The following is a 15,525-nucleotide window of genomic DNA, read 5'->3' on the forward strand; positions in this document are numbered from 1 at the left end:
CGGAACCAGGGAGTTGTCACGGTCGATCGGACCTGTTGGGGTGGTTGAACCGCCGGCCGTGGTGGGCCTGGGGTCCGTGGATGGTAAGTGCATTTATTACCGAGTGAACCGGCGGTCAGGGAGAGCCATACGCTTTGATGGTTCAGTGATCCGGAGATCGCCTTAAGCCGTGTTCATTAAATGACTGAATGCATCGGAGACTTGAGGGGGTCTCATGCATTAATGGCAGGTCGTGCCGAATACCTGCGGAGATCTTATGCCTTGATGGCTTGGAGATAGCGGCAGGTTGTAGTGGAGTTGTCAGGTCCCTTAGAGGGTTAGGTGGAAATTGGATATTTGGCTAAGGCATGGGCTTGGCCTGCTGTGCTCGGCCTTCTGGTCTCGGCCTTCTGGTCTCGGCTCTCTGGTCTCGGCTCTCTGGTCTCGGCCTTCTGGTCTCGGCTCTCTGGTCTATGAGCTCGAGAGCGGAAGAGCTCGATCACTTAGGATGAGCTCGAGAGCGGAAGAGCCCGATCACTTAGGATGAGCTCGAGAGCGGAAGAGCTCAATCACTTAGGATGAGCTCGAGCTTGCTGATGGATTTGGGTGCTATAATTACATTTGTGGGGTGGTCCATTTTTCCACCAACAATACCCCATCTGGCGCTAGCACGACAAATGAAGTTCCAACCCTACAAAAATGTGATAAATTTGTATACAAAAACCATGTCCGCATAATAGATTTGGAACTCGCCTCCGTTATGACAGGTTTATTTCGAATGTCCTGCACAACACTCCAGCCCTCCACATGATACAAGTCACAATCTTTCTTCTTCTTCTTCTTCTTTTTATAAGAAAGACGCATCAGTTTAAGTGCCTCGAATATCGCTGGTCTCGAAAGAGGAGATCAATGGCATCTTGTGTGATCAATCTTACTGCCACTACATTATAAGATCCCACAGATGCATTTACTCTCATATGATTTAATTCATCCAATCTACTAGAAAAAATGGTGATCGACCGGTCGGCCTTAAACTTCCCCCCAAAAGGAGATAGAGCTTCAACCCACCATGGGCTCCATGCTCTCCAACCGTTTAATTATCTAAGACTAATTCAACCACTCCCAACCGAAGCACGGGCAGAAAATTATAAATAAGAACATTCTCCACGCTACAACCACCTTGTGCCATTTGCAAAGTCTAGATCAAGACAAACGGTTCCTGAGACAAGCATAGACGTGGTAGGCATTTCCTTATTTTTAAGATGTTCGAAACTACCAAAGTCTCAACAATATTCTGTTCGATCTCCACTACCAATTCCCCTGCCTGGACCGTAACAAACAGTCGAACAGGCAACAGAATAGTATTACCAGTACTTTAAATACCTATAACGACAACATATGAAGTTGGTATTTATACATACAACCATCATGAAAGATGACCACAGCCCACAGTTAAGAAAATACTACATTTTTAAACAATCACAAACTATTCAGCAGCATGGATGGGAGATTTAAGGATACAAAGGACATCGCTTCTTATTATTTGGCAGTCATAAATAATGAAAAGATTTACACGTGTTGTCACTACGAATGAATGGAATAGTAAGAATCTCACCCGCTTCTCTCCACTTGTCCTCTATATACCACCTCGCCCTCACCTCAACTTTATCTTTTGCATATCTACAGCCCCATAAAATCCATTCTCCACGTCAAAAGGAAGAAAGAGAGAGAGAGAGAGAGAGGGGGGCTACAAAACCATAACTATAGGGCAAGTACATCTCAAATGTTACACCGTTCGCGTTATCCATCGCTACACTTGCCTGGGACTTCACCTAATTGTGATTGCGAGTCTTGCCTCTCAAACCGGAAGGGAGACCCTTGTCTTTATGGGCTTTAACTTCACTCCCATGCTCTCAGGTGAAAGCAGCTCAGGGGAGATGCCTGATGGACTGCGAGGGCTCCGCGGGCTGCAGCTCAGCTGGCATGGCCGGTACAGACCATACCCCATGAGGAAGTACTCCATGGGTACCAGCATCGCATGGGGTTGCTCCTCTGTCACAACCGAACCACACGCCTGGACCTGTCATCATATCATTAATCATGCGTCAATCTTCAATAACGAAAATAATACATATATATATATATATATATAAGAAGAATACCTCGACCAAGGCGCTGTATCTTCTGTCCAGCTTTGTGGTCATGTGAAGGGCCTCGGAGTGGAAGGGAGAGTTTTCACCCACAAAAACTAGTGTCCTGCACTGCAGTTTCTTCAATGATTCCGTCAAGTCATGTCTCCTGTTCGTTTTCATCGGCAGGAAAGCATAAAAGTGTTAGGAGGAGGAGGACAGCAGCAACATCTTTAGCTGACTCCTTCACAGAGCAGAAAGAGTAGGCGACCATACCCATTTATCGATTGAAGAAATCTCCAGACGTTTGTACACTGCCTTTCATCGAGCAACTGCAGAGGACAAGCAGAGACCATTAAAAAACAAAAGAAAAGAATATAGTAATATAAATTCTACAATCTTCCCAAACAGAATGCAGAACTGCAGTGTGTGGTTTACTAACACTTCTACAGGCTTGCACAATATCTGACTCAGGAACCTGTGAACTTCCACGAACTTCCTGTGAATGAAAAAATTGCAATGAGATCGAGAATAAACACCACAATCAAGGTAAAAGAGTAGAAGAGTAAAGCAATGGTACCATACCTTGCTGAAGTATCGTTGAAGCAAGCATTCCTTGATCAAGCCGCACATCCCATAAAAATATAGCAAATTCGATAAAACCTGTTGATTTTAGTTTATTCAGCAGCATAAGATCACAATGATTCACAAAATAATAATAATAATAATAATAATAATAATAAAGAATGACACTATGAAATAGCACCTTATTATACAACCACTCAGTCCATGAGGGAGCCTTGCATAGAGGTGAGACAAGCATCAAACCAAGAACCCGCTCCCTATATTTTGTCTGCAACCGGTTTGTTAGAAGCATGAGTCAGAAAATTTCTATAAAAACATTAATCTGAAAGGCCTTATTCACAGAAACACCTACAGCAAAAAGGGTAAGAATGTAAGCACCCGCTGTCACCCCCAAACACATCACCGAACCTAACCTGGAATGAGCAAAATTTCAAATAAAAAGTGTTAAAAAATCAAATGCATCCAAAGAAGATGCTTTCTCCATTCATAGTTCCACATTTATAATTTGCAAGCTGCGCTGCAGTGAATAAGAAAAGAAATAAGACAGTGCATTACCCAAAGTAATCAAGAACTTCTGCCACCTGATCTGCTAAGTGATCAACAGAAGGCACTGGAACATCTGAAGAAATTGGAGCAGCTCCCAACTGTAGGACTCAAAGGAGATGACCAAGAAAATCACGTGACAAATTGTAGAAGAGGAATATAATACATTTTTCGCATATATATATAATGAAATGTATGCTGGAGCAAAATTACTAACCTCATGACCTGGAGGGCTAATATGGTATATACAGAAATTGTGAAGCAGCAATGTAGAAGCTTCGGGACAAAAAAATAATCCTTGAAAGCAGGACATATCTGATCAAATAAACAAGAAGTAGACTGAGTGCACAAAACTCCTTGTTTTAACAGAGAGACGCTGAAAAGTATCTTTTTCACTCTTACTCTGTCTATCGATGCCCTATCTTATTCCTTATCAAGAAAACAACCAAACTAAGTGTAATAACCCCAAAATTTTTTTTTTATATAAAAAGGGATAGAATAGTCCTTTAAAATTGATATAAGGGGTAAAATTGGAAGGAATCAAAAGATAATGGCATAGTTGTAGATATGTTGAAGTGTTAGGGACAAAATGGGAATTTAATAATATTAAACAAAGGTGAATAGTATCTTGATGTGATTTAATTGGAGGGTTTGAGCTGGCTTTTGGAATGAAACCGAGAGAAAGAGGGAGGGGGTTCTCAGGCGTGAAACAGAGGAAAGAAAGAAAGAAAAAGAGAAGAAGAAGAAGAAGAAAGAAGAAGAGGAAGAGGATTCGAAAAGGAAGGAGATCCCGGTTGCGCTGCCAGCTGAAGGGAAAAACGTAGATCTCCTTCCCCTCTACGCAAGGACCTCGATTTCCAAAAAGAAAAAGGTAAATATCCATCCCTATCTAGTCTTTTGATGACATTAGGCTATACAAAGGGTGGATATAGTCTAGAGGGGTCGGATAAGGGTTGTAGAGGCGGTTAAAAGAGGAAGAATCGGATTTTGACAAATTTTTCCGGCACTACGGAAAAACTGTGTCGAAGTCCCAACTTCGGTGAATTATTTAGGGAGTCAAACGACCTCCGATAGCAATGCATGTTACCTCTTTGGAATTCCCTATGAGTGTAGAATGTTAGGTAAAAATTTCATCAAATCTGGAGTTTGGAAAGTGGATCAAACCCGGGATGAAGTAACCGGCTGTCGGTCCGGGTTACTGTTCATCCGGGTGGAAAATAAGGGATTTCATGCCATAATCGGGTATTAAGCCTAGATCAAGCTAAAAGGGACCTTGTACTCATGCAAGGGAGTCCCTAATACACATAAATGGTGAGTTAATTAATTAAAAAGAAAAAGAAGAAAGAAAAGAAAAGATTTAGGGAACGGGGGAGTTGAATCAATTAAATTTCTCTATGTTATAATTGGCACGTAGATTATAGCCCTTGATACAAAAACTAAATGTATTATAAATGCATGTCACAGTAGGGCAAGAAGTTAGGGAGCAAGAAGAAGAAGCCCCTACTGCCTACCATAAAGTTTTGGAGGCGTATCAGGGCTGTGCCAGATTGACAGGTGAGTGGGAGTCATGTACTTTGCACCATGAGCATCCTTAATTCATTTTCATGAATGTCGCCAAGTGTGAATTGATTCCACTTGAGCATATTGATTGATATTGTAGTAGATTCCTCTATAATTTTGTTTCTCCATACTTGATTATCTTGTGCACGCATTTGAGGGAACATTGAGAGAAATTACGAGGGGTTGATGAGTAATCAAATTGATTCCGAATTGTGAAATGATTTCTTTTGTAAATTGATTTCATTTCCTCTATTTTAAAGACTTGTGAGTCGTAGCTTGATTATACTCCTTTATGAGTAATGAAATTGGATCTGAATTGTGAAATGATTTCTTTTGTAAATTGATTTCATTTCCTCTATTTCAAAGACTTGTACAGCCCTTCTCATGGTATATTGAGTTGCATTGTACTCCCGTAATTCCTCACTCCCAACCCTGATGTTAGTTTATGATTGGGTCATGATCGAGTGAGTGGTAATCTTGATTATACTCCTTTTTAGTAGAGTATTGGGAGGGTGCATTATGGCATTTATGCATGGCTTGGCAGTATCTGCAGGACACCTATAGTCGATGGGGGTTGAACATCGGCCTTTGTGCACATAGTAGCCTTCTGGGTGGGCGGAGCCCAGTCCCTTCCTAGGGGGGGACACGGCCCTAGGCGTAGGATCGGCCGGTCCTACGACTTATATTCTGCTTGCCGCCGGGCATAGTAAGACCCCGCGAGGTGCAGTATGGCTTTCCGCGGATGTAGAATTCCCGCGAGGTGCCGTTTAGTATGTAGATGTGAGATGGATTTCTGTTCTGGATACTGGCCAGCATTTATATGATCAGTGTGGTGTCTTATCCTGCATATGCATGTGACAGTAGGGAGTTGTTGCTGGTTCGCCTGGGGCGTAAAACCCACCTCCCGATAGCTGTCTAGCATTTATGTTATCGGTATGGTGTCTTATCCTGCATATGCATGTGACAGTAGGGAGTTGTTGCTGGTTCGCCTGGGGCGTAAAACCCACCTTCCGACAGCTGTCTAGCATTTACATTATCGATATGGTGTCTTATCCTGCATATGCATGTGACAGTAGGGAGTTGTTGCTGGTTCGCCTGGGGCGTAAAACCCACCTCCCGACAGCTGTCTAGTGATGATTTCAGCATATTGACACCTGATTTGTATGTTCCAGCATTATGATCTGTTGAGCATATTCATGAGTAGCATATATGTTTACTTGATTATTCCATATATGCTTCAGATGAGTTGATATTGATTGTGGTGATATTGATGATTTACTCTATATTCTCTATGTTGAGTTCATGTTCATGTTGTTATTGATCTTGAGATTTCATCTCGAGCCATGATTATATTCTGTCTCATGTGCATAGTACTCTCTACTCCACTCACTGAGTATTTATATACTCACTCCCCAGTTTGATATTTTTGATTGCAGGGCAGGTATTGTATAGAGAGGAGCAGGATTAGTGGTTGCCTGCTAGCTGTGCCGCTCCATAGTATAGTATAATGTAGATAGAGGTTTATCCTCTTTTGGTGTATTATAAACCTTCTATTATATATAGTGCATAGTTACAGTCATAGATCCTGTTGTGGATATGGGTTTGACCATGGATGGATTGGGAAGCAGGTATATATATGTGTGCAGATCAGTTGTGTGCCTGTGATAATGTATTGCTATATATTGTCCAGGTTTATATGTGACAGATTATGTGATTGCTGCTCTGACAGGTAGTGTGTTGTATGTATTGAGATAATCCTGACAGGTCACTATAGGAAAAGTGATCATTTTGTGCATGCATCATGCCAAATTTTTTCAAGATTTATTGATGATTGATAGGTAGTAGGGTTCTACGCGGTGGCTGGTGGCCTTATGCCTACCCGCACCCTAGGACCGTCGCGGCGGCCCGCCGGGAACGGGGCGGGGGTCGTGACAAAGCTTGGTATCAGAGCAAAGGTTAAGAAGAGTCCTGTCAGAGCAATAGGATGAGTCAGGATTAAGTATAGAATTATACTATGGAGCATAGAATTTTTTTTATGCTATTTGCTGGGTCATTTACAATTTAGTAAAGCATTTTATGACTCAGTGTGTAGTGACTCAGTATGTAGATATATAAAGAATACTTCCAAGGAAAATGGAGCCAGATATAGCATTGGATGCGGGTTCCACACATGTCGAGCCCCAAAGAGAAAAACCTCCTCCTGCTGATAGACGGAGGGTTGATGATCAAGGAGATGTAGGAAGTAGAGATACATTGATGGAACAGTTACTGGCGGAGAATCAGGCTCTGAGGGAGCAGATTGCTCGGGGGAAATCTCCTGCCCCGTCAGTAGTATCCATCCCACCTCCTGTACCTGTGCCAAGAAGTTTGGCCAGGCGGGCTCTAGATGATGAGGGGATTACTGTACAGGAATTTCTGAGGCTCAGAACCCCGGAGTTTAAGGGGGAAGAAGGTGAAGATCCTCAGAGATTCCTGGAGGAGACTGAAAAGATGATACGGAGACTGTCCTGTTCTGATGCAAGAGCTATAGAACTTGTAGGGCTTACAATGAAGGAAGATGCCTGGGACTGGTACCAGAGACAAGTGGAGGACAGATTGTACAGTAGGAATCCTCCAACCTGGGAAGAGTTCAGGCAAGCAGTGATGGATGAGTTCTTGTCTCCGGCTGAGAGGCAGAATCGGGCTCTTCAGTTTGAGAGGCTGAAGCAGATGCCCGGAATGAGCGTATTTGAGTACGCTCGTGAGTTCACTAGATTGGGAAAGTATGCTCCTTACATCATCCCCACTGAAGCTGCCAGGATAGAAAGATTCAGGCGGGGTCTGATTTCCCCACTTTATAATGCAGTACTGGCAGTAGAGGTCCCCACCTTGTCTAGGTTAATTGATAAAGCAAAACAGTGGGAGATCAGAAACAAAGAGGAAAGAGCTGAAAGAGAACAGAGAAAAATGAGTATGGGGAAAGGGCAAAGCAGTAGAAATAGATCTGAGGGAGTAGATCTCTCGGAGGGCCCGACGGAGCAGTCTGTACGCTCAGCTCCACCTGCCCCACGTAAGAGGAAATGGAGGGAAAGAGGTCAATCACAAGATACTTTTCTGCCATCAGTACCTCGTCCTCCAGTCACTATGGCCAGAACTGAATCTAGGTTCCAAACATGGCCAGTGTGTGGCATATGTGGGAAGCAGCACCCTGGCAGATGCAGAATGGGTCAGGGAGTGTGCTACAGATGTGGACAGCCGGGTCATTTTGCCAGAGAATGCCTGCAGGGTGCCACCCAGCAGTTTGTGCCTTTGGCATCCTACCCTTCTGTGCAGATGGACAGGCCTAGTAGTAGGAGGCCTGTAGGCAGAGGTCAGACACCAGCGTCACAGCAGAGTGTTGGACCATCTCAGCCATCAGCTCCAGTAGGTAGAGGGCAAGGAAGGATGTTCACGGTAAATCCACAAGAGGCACAGGCATTAAATGTAGCTGTGACAGGTATGCTCCTCATTGATAAGATTAAAGCTAGAGTGTTATTTAATTCTGGAGCTACCCATTCATTTGTGTCCCCTTATTTTGCTAAAAAGTTAGCTAAGGATAAGATATTAATGCATATTCCCTTAGCTATTAGTACATCTGTAGGGGATAGTATAAAAGCGAAGTATGTATATCCTACCTGTGTGGTAGAGATAGAAGGTAAAACACTTCTAATTGATTTGATTTCCAATACCACACCGAGCAAAGTATGAAGAGCAAATACCCTCACCTCTTTGAGTAATCAGGTAATTTACTCTTTTAAATTCGAGGACGAATTTTATATAAGGAGGGGAGGATGTAATAACCCCAAAATTTTTTTTTTATATAAAAAGGGATAGAATAGTCCTTTAAAATTGATATAAGGGGTAAAATTGGAAGGAATCAAAAGATAATGGCATAGTTGTAGATATGTTGAAGTGTTAGGGACAAAATGGGAATTTAATAATATTAAACAAAGGTGAATAGTATCTTGATGTGATTTAATTGGAGGGTTTGAGCTGGCTTTTGGAATGAAACCGAGAGAAAGAGGGAGGGGGTTCTCAGGCGTGAAACAGAGGAAAGAAAGAAAGAAAAAGAGAAGAAGAAGAAGAAGAAAGAAGAAGAGGAAGAGGATTCGAAAAGGAAGGAGATCCCGGTTGCGCTGCCAGCTGAAGGGAAAAACGTAGATCTCCTTCCCCTCTACGCAAGGACCTCGATTTCCAAAAAGAAAAAGGTAAATATCCATCCCTATCTAGTCTTTTGATGACATTAGGCTATACAAAGGGTGGATATAGTCTAGAGGGGTCGGATAAGGGTTGTAGAGGCGGTTAAAAGAGGAAGAATCGGATTTTGACAAATTTTTCCGGCACTACGGAAAAACTGTGTCGAAGTCCCAACTTCGGTGAATTATTTAGGGAGTCAAACGACCTCCGATAGCAATGCATGTTACCTCTTTGGAATTCCCTATGAGTGTAGAATGTTAGGTAAAAATTTCATCAAATCTGGAGTTTGGAAAGTGGATCAAACCCGGGATGAAGTAACCGGCTGTCGGTCCGGGTTACTGTTCATCCGGGTGGAAAATAAGGGATTTCATGCCATAATCGGGTATTAAGCCTAGATCAAGCTAAAAGGGACCTTGTACTCATGCAAGGGAGTCCCTAATACACATAAATGGTGAGTTAATTAATTAAAAAGAAAAAGAAGAAAGAAAAGAAAAGATTTAGGGAACGGGGGAGTTGAATCAATTAAATTTCTCTATGTTATAATTGGCACGTAGATTATAGCCCTTGATACAAAAACTAAATGTATTATAAATGCATGTCACAGTAGGGCAAGAAGTTAGGGAGCAAGAAGAAGAAGCCCCTACTGCCTACCATAAAGTTTTGGAGGCGTATCAGGGCTGTGCCAGATTGACAGGTGAGTGGGAGTCATGTACTTTGCACCATGAGCATCCTTAATTCATTTTCATGAATGTCGCCAAGTGTGAATTGATTCCACTTGAGCATATTGATTGATATTGTAGTAGATTCCTCTATAATTTTGTTTCTCCATACTTGATTATCTTGTGCACGCATTTGAGGGAACATTGAGAGAAATTACGAGGGGTTGATGAGTAATCAAATTGATTCCGAATTGTGAAATGATTTCTTTTGTAAATTGATTTCATTTCCTCTATTTTAAAGACTTGTGAGTCGTAGCTTGATTATACTCCTTTATGAGTAATGAAATTGGATCTGAATTGTGAAATGATTTCTTTTGTAAATTGATTTCATTTCCTCTATTTCAAAGACTTGTACAGCCCTTCTCATGGTATATTGAGTTGCATTGTACTCCCGTAATTCCTCACTCCCAACCCTGATGTTAGTTTATGATTGGGTCATGATCGAGTGAGTGGTAATCTTGATTATACTCCTTTTTAGTAGAGTATTGGGAGGGTGCATTATGGCATTTATGCATGGCTTGGCAGTATCTGCAGGACACCTATAGTCGATGGGGGTTGAACATCGGCCTTTGTGCACATAGTAGCCTTCTGGGTGGGCGGAGCCCAGTCCCTTCCTAGGGGGGGGACACGGCCCTAGGCGTAGGATCGGCCGGTCCTACGACTTATATTCTGCTTGCCGCCGGGCATAGTAAGACCCCGCGAGGTGCAGTATGGCTTTCCGCGGATGTAGAATTCCCGCGAGGTGCCGTTTAGTATGTAGATGTGAGATGGATTTCTGTTCTGGATACTGGCCAGCATTTATATGATCAGTGTGGTGTCTTATCCTGCATATGCATGTGACAGTAGGGAGTTGTTGCTGGTTCGCCTGGGGCGTAAAACCCACCTCCCGATAGCTGTCTAGCATTTATGTTATCGGTATGGTGTCTTATCCTGCATATGCATGTGACAGTAGGGAGTTGTTGCTGGTTCGCCTGGGGCGTAAAACCCACCTTCCGACAGCTGTCTAGCATTTACATTATCGATATGGTGTCTTATCCTGCATATGCATGTGACAGTAGGGAGTTGTTGCTGGTTCGCCTGGGGCGTAAAACCCACCTCCCGACAGCTGTCTAGTGATGATTTCAGCATATTGACACCTGATTTGTATGTTCCAGCATTATGATCTGTTGAGCATATTCATGAGTAGCATATATGTTTACTTGATTATTCCATATATGCTTCAGATGAGTTGATATTGATTGTGGTGATATTGATGATTTACTCTATATTCTCTATGTTGAGTTCATGTTCATGTTGTTATTGATCTTGAGATTTCATCTCGAGCCATGATTATATTCTGTCTCATGTGCATAGTACTCTCTACTCCACTCACTGAGTATTTATATACTCACTCCCCAGTTTGATATTTTTGATTGCAGGGCAGGTATTGTATAGAGAGGAGCAGGATTAGTGGTTGCCTGCTAGCTGTGCCGCTCCATAGTATAGTATAATGTAGATAGAGGTTTATCCCCTTTTGGTGTATTATAAACCTTCTATTATATATAGTGCATAGTTACAGTCATAGATCCTGTTGTGGATATGGGTTTGACCATGGATGGATTGGGAAGCAGGTATATATATGTGTGCAGATCAGTTGTGTGCCTGTGATAATGTATTGCTATATATTGTCCAGGTTTATATGTGACAGATTATGTGATTGCTGCTCTGACAGGTAGTGTGTTGTATGTATTGAGATAATCCTGACAGGTCACTATAGGAAAAGTGATCATTTTGTGCATGCATCATGCCAAATTTTTTCAAGATTTATTGATGATTGATAGGTAGTAGGGTTCTACGCGGTGGCTGGTGGCCTTATGCCTACCCGCACCCTAGGACCGTCGCGGCGGCCCGCCGGGAACGGGGCGGGGGTCGTGACACTAAGTTACAGAGCCCATATGACACATCTATGAGATAAGCATCAGGCATCATACACAGGTTAGATGTGCCAGGTGAAAGCAGAAGAAACTGCTAAGTTAACAAGTCACTACTACATCCAGTGTGCACTACTTTATGCACTGACAATGGCAGCACAAAATTGGCAGTATGAAGGCCGGGCAAGCCCTTCACCCTGCAAGGTGCCAGTCCAGCAGTTCCCAGTCAGCATACAATGGAGCGCACATTGGCATAAGATTTTCCAAGACAGTAACATAAAATAATACAAAGACGGATGCTCATGCACAACTGTAAGTACATCTACGCTACTGATAAGTAAAATTGAAAGTGATGAAATGACGATTGTCATTTTTCAAAAAATGATGTGAAAAAAAGTTAGTACAACAAACAGCTAAAGGACCTCTTTTTGGACCTTGAAATAATACAGTAAACTCCATGTTAAACGGAAAATAATTGAAACAGATGGAAGAAAAGGAAGCAAGCATGCTAACACATTTGTGGCATCGTCATACTTACAATTTAAAGCCACGTCTGGATAAGTAACTAGGGCAGGCTTTTCATGATCTCCAAATACAGCAACTGATATTGGACCATGGCTTGTTTGTATATGATGTTCCTGCAGGTAGCCAGCATAAAACATTTAGCAACCATGGAAAGAAAAAGATGTTGATTGACAGCCCCTTTTTTTTTATTAAAAAAAACGAACAAGGTTCAAAACAAGCACAAAATACATCGATAAAAATGTGATTTCACAAAAATTAATATAAACACAAAATTATTCTAAATTATTTGTTCATGGTAACATAGGTGAAGCATGCAGCAGCACTAAATTTTATGCACAATAAATCTGTTCTCCATCACAGACATCAATAGATCCATCAAACTGGTATGCAGAGAAAAATGAAAGGTGGAGAAACATGGCTCTTCAGTTCAGATATGATGCTAGAGTGTGAGACTCCATGAAGTAAGCATTTAGATTTAGCAAAAGAGATAGCACCTCCTAAGATTATCAGGGACTTAATCTTTTCTTCCCATTCATTATAGTGGTTCAGAGCTTTGCAAAGGTTTTCCACCTTAACCTTTTTCTGAATTTTTTCAGCATTTCAGATAGACAATTGTGAGGATATTGAAGACCATTAGCAGTTTATATAAACAATACATATATATATATATAAATATACAAATATATATAAGTTGTACTTTTTAAACAACCAAAAAACTAGAACAGCAAATGCGGAAGTGATACATAAGTAAAGCAGTTCCTTGGTATTGGACCTATGATCAGAATTAAGAGAATATGGATAAACCAAGGAAAACCTATTATAAGCCTGGAAGTACAAAACATACAGCATTTAGTATTTCTGAAGTCAAAACAGGGGGAAAACTAGAGAGATAAGATTCGTTACAAAAAAGAGGAAAAGACAGAAATGCAACAAAAGAAATATCAAGTAGTTAACTACTCCAATGTGGAGCATGAGGGAAAAGGACAAATATGAAAAATTAATTGTTTTTAATTCAGAGGAAAATAACAGAAACTTAGGGAACCATAGTTGATGATTATCAATGCCAAAGCAAAAAACAAGGGTAAGAAAATGCAATGACATTAGTTTCCAATGATAAACTTCTAATAAATTTCTAATAACTTCAAATAGACTCAATCACAGTCAACTGGAGGGCAAAAGCTCATCAACGCTCAGACTTGCTAGCTCACATACCATCAAGCTCTTCAAGTTTTTGAGTGCACTTGATTTCTTTCGAATTACTTAATAATCAATCTTTTCTACACTTTTAAATTTTGATCTAAAGATTTAAAATTGCAGGCACGTGTTATTAGCTCTTAAGTTGTCAATGTCAGGTCCAAATTTGATTTTTTGCATGATAAATCACTAAACCAATGAAGACAAGATTCTGGTTGGTCTTTAGTCTCACAAGTATGCATGTTTAGATTGAAAGAACCTCAGCTAGTATCATGTCCTCATATATATATTTCTTTACACTTTGCAGGTTCAATCAGAAAGTCATATCCTGCTGTTGTTTGAAGTAAAGGATAACTCTATTGCGAAGCAATGGGTGCGGTTCAAGTATTCAAGAGCTTCATCATGAGCACAACGTCGAATAACAAATTATCTAATAATTTTTTTACTATGTAAAAAAAAAAACAAAGAGAGGGGCGAAAAGCCATTCCTCATGTCATAAACAGGCGGAAATAGATCTAGTATTATATATAAAAAAATAAAAACCCAAACGTTTATATATAAACTCATTTATTTCGCCTATCAACTACCCGAAAAATCAGTCATGCAGCGAAAGGGTTTTCAAAAACTGACGGCATTTCTCGGAATGTAGGTATATAAAACTGAACCCCCTTTCATCCACTAAAGGAAAAAGGGAAAAGTCCATTCAGATGCAAACACTCGTACATCATAAGGGTGTCTTCAAAGAAATCTTTCCTGAAATAAAGTAATTGAAAAAAGAAAATAAAACAGAACCAAGTAAAGTGCCTAAAACCATACAAAACATTGAGAAAGAGAGATTTATGTAACCATCAAGAAACCCAAAGAAGAAAGAAGCAACGAAATAACAATATCACTGGGTTGTAAGGAAATTAAAGAAAGAACTCATGAGCAGCTCCGTTACAAACATGCGGATAAAAAAGAGGAAAAAATTCAAGAAACCAATTTCAACAGTAAAAAGAAACCACTGCATAGGCGCACCATCGTCACACGCAAAAAATAAAAATAAAAATAAAAATAATAAACAACGGCTCCATCAACAGCATAGTTCCCATTCGATCTCCAAAGAAATCAACAATAACACCATTACGAACAGGTACCAGACCTCACACTTTCCCTTCAATTAAATACTCCAAACAATAAAAATATAACAACAAAAAAAAACTCAAAGAAACCTGACGATTCAAATGCAGTACAACATCAGATCCAAGATTTAAAACAATTATCCAAAAAAAATTCAAAAAAAAAAAAAGAAAGTGTCCCAATAGATCAAGAAACCCTAACCTTTCCCCCAAACGAAATCCTCTCCACATCAACAGACACCGAGCTGCTCGATTCTCCCATTACTCGACCAAGCCCAGAAGATTCCCTGATAATCCTCCTCGAACCTCCTCCTCCTCTCTCTGTCTGTCTCTCTCCACCAGCTTTTCTAAGAAGCCAGCTCTATCCCCGCTCTCTTATATACCGAGCGCCCCCCTCTCCTGCCGGACCCTCTAATTAACCCCGGTTAACCCCACCGACGCTCTCTCTCTCTCTCTCTCGCTTTCTCTTTCCCCTTCTCGATTTCACACACTCCAGTTCTCCCGCAAGCAGGCACCGGGGGAGTCTCTCCCGCACGGCTTAACCGGAGGTAACATTCGTGACGGAAACGCGAGTTACCATACCGACAGTTTTCGAAGCTAATTTACGATAGTGGCCCCCTACCCCACCCCCGATAGCGACCCAAGTACTCCCGACCTGGTGACCGAGCCTCCGTCTCTCTCAACCCCATCCGGTTCGGCGGGCACGCCGTTTTGACCTGCCACCCGGATCAGCCGGAACCGGGCCACCGGTTTGACCCGGGACGCGTGGCACTGTTTCGCGCATCTTTGTCCTGAGTCGGGACCGCGGAAGAGTCGGCCGAGACCGGCGTTAGGCGAAGACATGGGGTCCACTCGATGGAGCGATCATGCCATCCGTGCCGTTGGTAGTGACATCATAAAATCATATATAAATTCAGAAGGTACTCTGGAATTGAGGTAGCTGTGGCGGCCTACGTGACGAGTAAATTAAGGTGGTAAAAATATAAAAGGGCGTTTTGGTCAATATGATGGGGTAGGTGAAATGATGAAGAATTTTATCGGCGGTAAG

At 41.6% G+C, this 15,525-nt stretch overlaps 1 protein-coding gene across 2 annotated transcripts; it reads right to left on the reverse strand.

The window, feature by feature from the left end:
- Nucleotides 1-1,489: 1,489 nt before the first annotated feature.
- Nucleotides 1,490-14,990, reverse strand: LOC103702006 (protein NDL2-like). 2 transcript variants are annotated; one of them, XM_039129297.2, is made up of 11 exons: nucleotides 14,680-14,990; nucleotides 12,179-12,278; nucleotides 3,454-3,551; nucleotides 3,249-3,337; nucleotides 3,046-3,106; nucleotides 2,875-2,961; nucleotides 2,694-2,771; nucleotides 2,551-2,607; nucleotides 2,385-2,440; nucleotides 2,142-2,277; nucleotides 1,490-2,059 (listed from the first exon to the last, which is right to left on the reverse strand). In XM_039129297.2, the coding sequence occupies exons 1-11, from the start codon at nucleotides 14,737-14,739 to the stop codon at nucleotides 1,838-1,840; spliced, it is 1,044 nt and encodes a 347-aa protein (XP_038985225.1). In that variant the 5' UTR covers nucleotides 14,740-14,990; the 3' UTR covers nucleotides 1,490-1,837. The 2 variants fall into 2 exon arrangements, with proteins under 2 accessions (XP_038985225.1, XP_088578775.1); XM_088722649.1 differs by having other exon boundaries at nucleotides 3,454-3,686; nucleotides 11,648-12,278; nucleotides 14,680-14,826.
- Nucleotides 14,991-15,525: the final 535 nt, after the last annotated feature.

Source organism: Phoenix dactylifera, chromosome 5, assembly GCF_051530095.1.
Source record: "Phoenix dactylifera cultivar Ajwa chromosome 5, Ajwa_hap1_PhDact_Kaust_v1.1, whole genome shotgun sequence".
Taxonomy (NCBI): Eukaryota; Viridiplantae; Streptophyta; class Magnoliopsida; order Arecales; family Arecaceae; genus Phoenix; species Phoenix dactylifera.

What these genes read in the sequence shown, in the direction of transcription:
- LOC103702006 (XM_039129297.2), bottom strand. Translation starts at nt 14,739, where the DNA reads ATGGGAGAATCGAGCAGCTCGGTGTCTGTTGATGTGGAGAGGATTTCG. An exon ending in TTAGCCCTCCAGGTCATGAG is followed by an intron (nt 3,338 to 3,453) that starts GTTAGTAATTTT and finishes TGAGTCCTACAG; the next exon opens with TTGGGAGCTGCTCCAATTTC. An exon ending in CTGAGTGGTTGTATAATAAG is followed by an intron (nt 2,772 to 2,874) that starts GTGCTATTTCAT and finishes TAAAATCAACAG; the next exon opens with GTTTTATCGAATTTGCTATA.